At 39.9% G+C, this 3,060-nt stretch overlaps 1 protein-coding gene across 1 annotated transcript; it reads right to left on the bottom strand.

The window, feature by feature from the left end:
- Positions 1–234: 234 nt before the first annotated feature.
- LOC110678093 lies at positions 235–904 on the bottom strand. The gene is made up of 3 exons (XM_021850688.1): positions 671–904; positions 513–608; positions 235–446 (listed from the first exon to the last, which is right to left on the bottom strand). The coding sequence occupies exons 1-3, from the start codon at positions 798–800 to the stop codon at positions 235–237; spliced, it is 438 nt and encodes a 145-aa protein (XP_021706380.1). The 5' UTR covers positions 801–904.
- Positions 905–3,060: the final 2,156 nt, after the last annotated feature.

Here is a 3,060-nt window from a genome sequence, read left to right as displayed (position 1 = left end):
TTCTCCTTTGCTCTTCTTGCTCCCGCATTTCTTTTTTCTTTTGACGTTCTGCTAATTTCCTACGATCTTCATCCATCTTTCTCTTTTCTCAAACCGCTAATTTGTTCTGCTTCTCTTCCTCACGTTCCATCCGTTTTCTTTCGCGTTCCGCTTGTTTCCTTAGCTCTTCTTCTTCTCGCATCAACTTTTGCATTTCACGTTCCGCTAATTTTATTTTCTCTTCTTTCTCGCGCATCATCGTTTTTCTTCACGTTCTTCAATTCTTCGCCTTTTTGCTTCTTCTTTCTCAATTTTGTCTTGCTCTGCCTTTCTGAAAATTTCTCCCCACTCTTCACTTGTTGCTACGGATGGATAGGCTCGTTTCGTTCGTTTGATGGCGTCTTTCGAAATGTTGCTCAAATTCTTCAGTACAGATTTTGTGACCTCGAACTGTCTTACAGTCAGTGCTACATATATAATTAGTTCAAATTATACAGTATACACATTAAAAATAAAAATACAATGATTGTTACCTTCTTCCACAATTTCATTTGCATTGGATGCCTCTGGTGTAGCGCACCGTGTATGCGAATTTGAATCGTTTTGAAGGCCAATCTCACACGCTAAGCCTGTGAATAACAAAAACAGTTAAATGTTACAAACCGTATATTCTGTAAAACTTTCTACTTACTGTCATGGGAATTCGTTGCATCTTCAGGTATAACAACAGAATCGCTGTTGAACTGATTTCCTGCGTCAGAAATTGTTACAAATGGAGAATCAATAAACATAAATTCCGGCGGTCCTTCGATTTCATCCATTGTATTACGCCAAAGATAAAACAAATTAGTGTCTTCAGCAGGTCCTGACCAAAGCAGTTTATTACGATGCTCTTGAAATTGGGCAAGTTGACTAGGTAACAATTTTTCGTTCAGAGTGCGTAACCATTTTGAGGGATCCTCTGATTCTGGAAGTGAAACAGCCTTGTCCTGGAGTTCTTCATTTTCCTCGGGTAGTATTGGAGCAGGTTCTGCAGAATTTCCTGTCGAACTTCCATCAGGACTTGGAAATGATTTATAATCAATGACATTGGCGTCGAATGGATGTAGGCCACATTTAAGAAATCCATTGATGAGCGAAGATTCCTTGTTTTCCATACTGTCTATCGTTGTTTCCAACAGAGGTGCAAAATCGCTGCGGGATATCATTGCACCATCATTTTCAAAACGCCACTTTTGAAGCTCCTTCTGCCATGCTGCTTTTAAAGGAGCGAAGAATGCTACATCTAGTGGTTGCATCACATGTGTTGAGTTTGGAAACAGAGAAACCAACACTATCTGTTTTGATTTACAAAACTCCACTGTGGCATGAGATGAATGACCATCGACGAAAAGAATGATAGGAAATTGTACTTTTGTCTTAACGGCCCAGGGGTAGAAAACTTTGGATATGAACTCAAAAAAAGTGTCAGAATTCATCCATCCAGAATCCGAGCGGCCTACAGCCCATCCTTTCGGAACACTGCTCGCTACACTACCAGGAATTCTACTTTTGTAAGGAAAAAGTATTAATGGCAGAGCAAGAGCACCAGCTGCAGAAGCTGAAATGAGAACCGTATAGTTCTCCTTATCGCTGTTCGCTGACAAGGCTTGAACGTTTTTTGACTCTTTTGCAGCGATGACTCTTTGCTTTCGAGGTACCAAAAAGAAAGCAGTCTCATCCATGTTGAAAATTCTCGCAGGGTCAGACAAAATGTCGTCATATCCGTTTTTAATCAGGTAGTTGTGAATATTGTCAAACCAGTCCCTGATGCTTGCCTCCGTTATGACTCTCTTCTTAGCAAGATTATTCGCGGTTCTCTTTGCCAATTCTGGGTGGCGTTTTAAAAAGCGTCTGAGCCAGCCACGAGTTGGATTTCCATCTTTAAAGATAGATTCCTTTTTTTGAGCTTTTGTGAGGCTCCCGACGTACGAAATTACCTGTACATTAATGCATAAATGAACAGACGTCACCAAAATCGATAGAGAACATACCTGCTTTTCACCCACCGGCAATCCTGCTGCGGCCGTTGAAAGGATCCAGTTCACTATTCCGGCTTCCTCATCGATTGTGAAAACTGTGGGAGCTCCTTTTTTTGGGCGTACCGATTTATAACAGCATCTCTGACAGTGGTCTTCCGTATACCAAAAGCATCCGCAGCTTTCCGGAATGATTGGCCATTGCGCACTGCTTCAACGGCTTTTTCCAAATCTCCAGCGGTATATTTGGGCTTCATAGTATCGTGTGTTTTGGCTAGAACATGATGAAATATGTTAAACTTTTCCTGTGTACGGATTTAGATTCAAATTGAAAATATGAATCAAAATCCGTACAGTACAATAAACCTCAAAAATAGTTATTGTACTGGTCAGAAACGGCATATACTACATTGGAATAACAAATACTTACTATTCGAAGACATCGTGATAAGCAGCGGCCTCGGAAAATTAGGAATTTCACTATTAACCTGTTGAAAACTATATCCTCTCCTGTTAGCAAATCGCTAAGAAGGCAAACAAACCACACAGCACAATGGCAAGCGATCACGTTTTGATTTTTATAATTTTAAAATCATGGCCTACTCATACACAGTTGGCATTACCAGCAACTTATAACTTATTGTGATTAGATGTGTCCATTTAATACTGCATATTTAGCAATTTAAATAGCAAAATAATGATAATTAGGTCAAGTGTACGGATTTCGGTGCTGTACGGATTTCGATCCCTCACGGTATAACGTGGGTCGTGGAATTCCACTGTTAAAACTGAGATTTCAATGAAGATCTTGAGATTTCAGTATGGATATTGGGATTCCTATGTGGATCTTGGTATTCCAGTGTGAATCTTGTAATTTAAGTGAGGATCCTGGGAACATGGGTCCTTGGATTATAAAGTAAACCTAGGATTTCAGTAAAGATATTAAGATACCAGTGGTGATTTGAGTTTCCTTTGTCAATTTTTGGATTCCAGAGTGGATCCTGGGATTACAGTATCCTCGATTTCTAATGTGAATTTTGGGTTGGGAGCAGATGAGTGTAGA

The sequence above is a fragment of the Aedes aegypti genome, chromosome 3, assembly GCF_002204515.2.
Source record: "Aedes aegypti strain LVP_AGWG chromosome 3, AaegL5.0 Primary Assembly, whole genome shotgun sequence".
NCBI lineage: Eukaryota > Metazoa > Arthropoda > Insecta > Diptera > Culicidae > Aedes > Aedes aegypti.
This window is presented reverse-complemented; position numbering and strand designations above follow the sequence as displayed.

What these genes read in the sequence shown, in the direction of transcription:
- LOC110678093 (XM_021850688.1), bottom strand. Translation starts at nt 800, where the DNA reads ATGGATGAAATCGAAGGACCGCCGGAATTTATGTTTATTGATTCTCCA. An exon ending in TGCAACGAATTCCCATGACA is followed by an intron (nt 609 to 670) that starts GTAAGTAGAAAG and finishes TGTTATTCACAG; the next exon opens with GCTTAGCGTGTGAGATTGGC. An exon ending in AAATGAAATTGTGGAAGAAG is followed by an intron (nt 447 to 512) that starts GTAACAATCATT and finishes TTATATATGTAG; the next exon opens with CACTGACTGTAAGACAGTTC.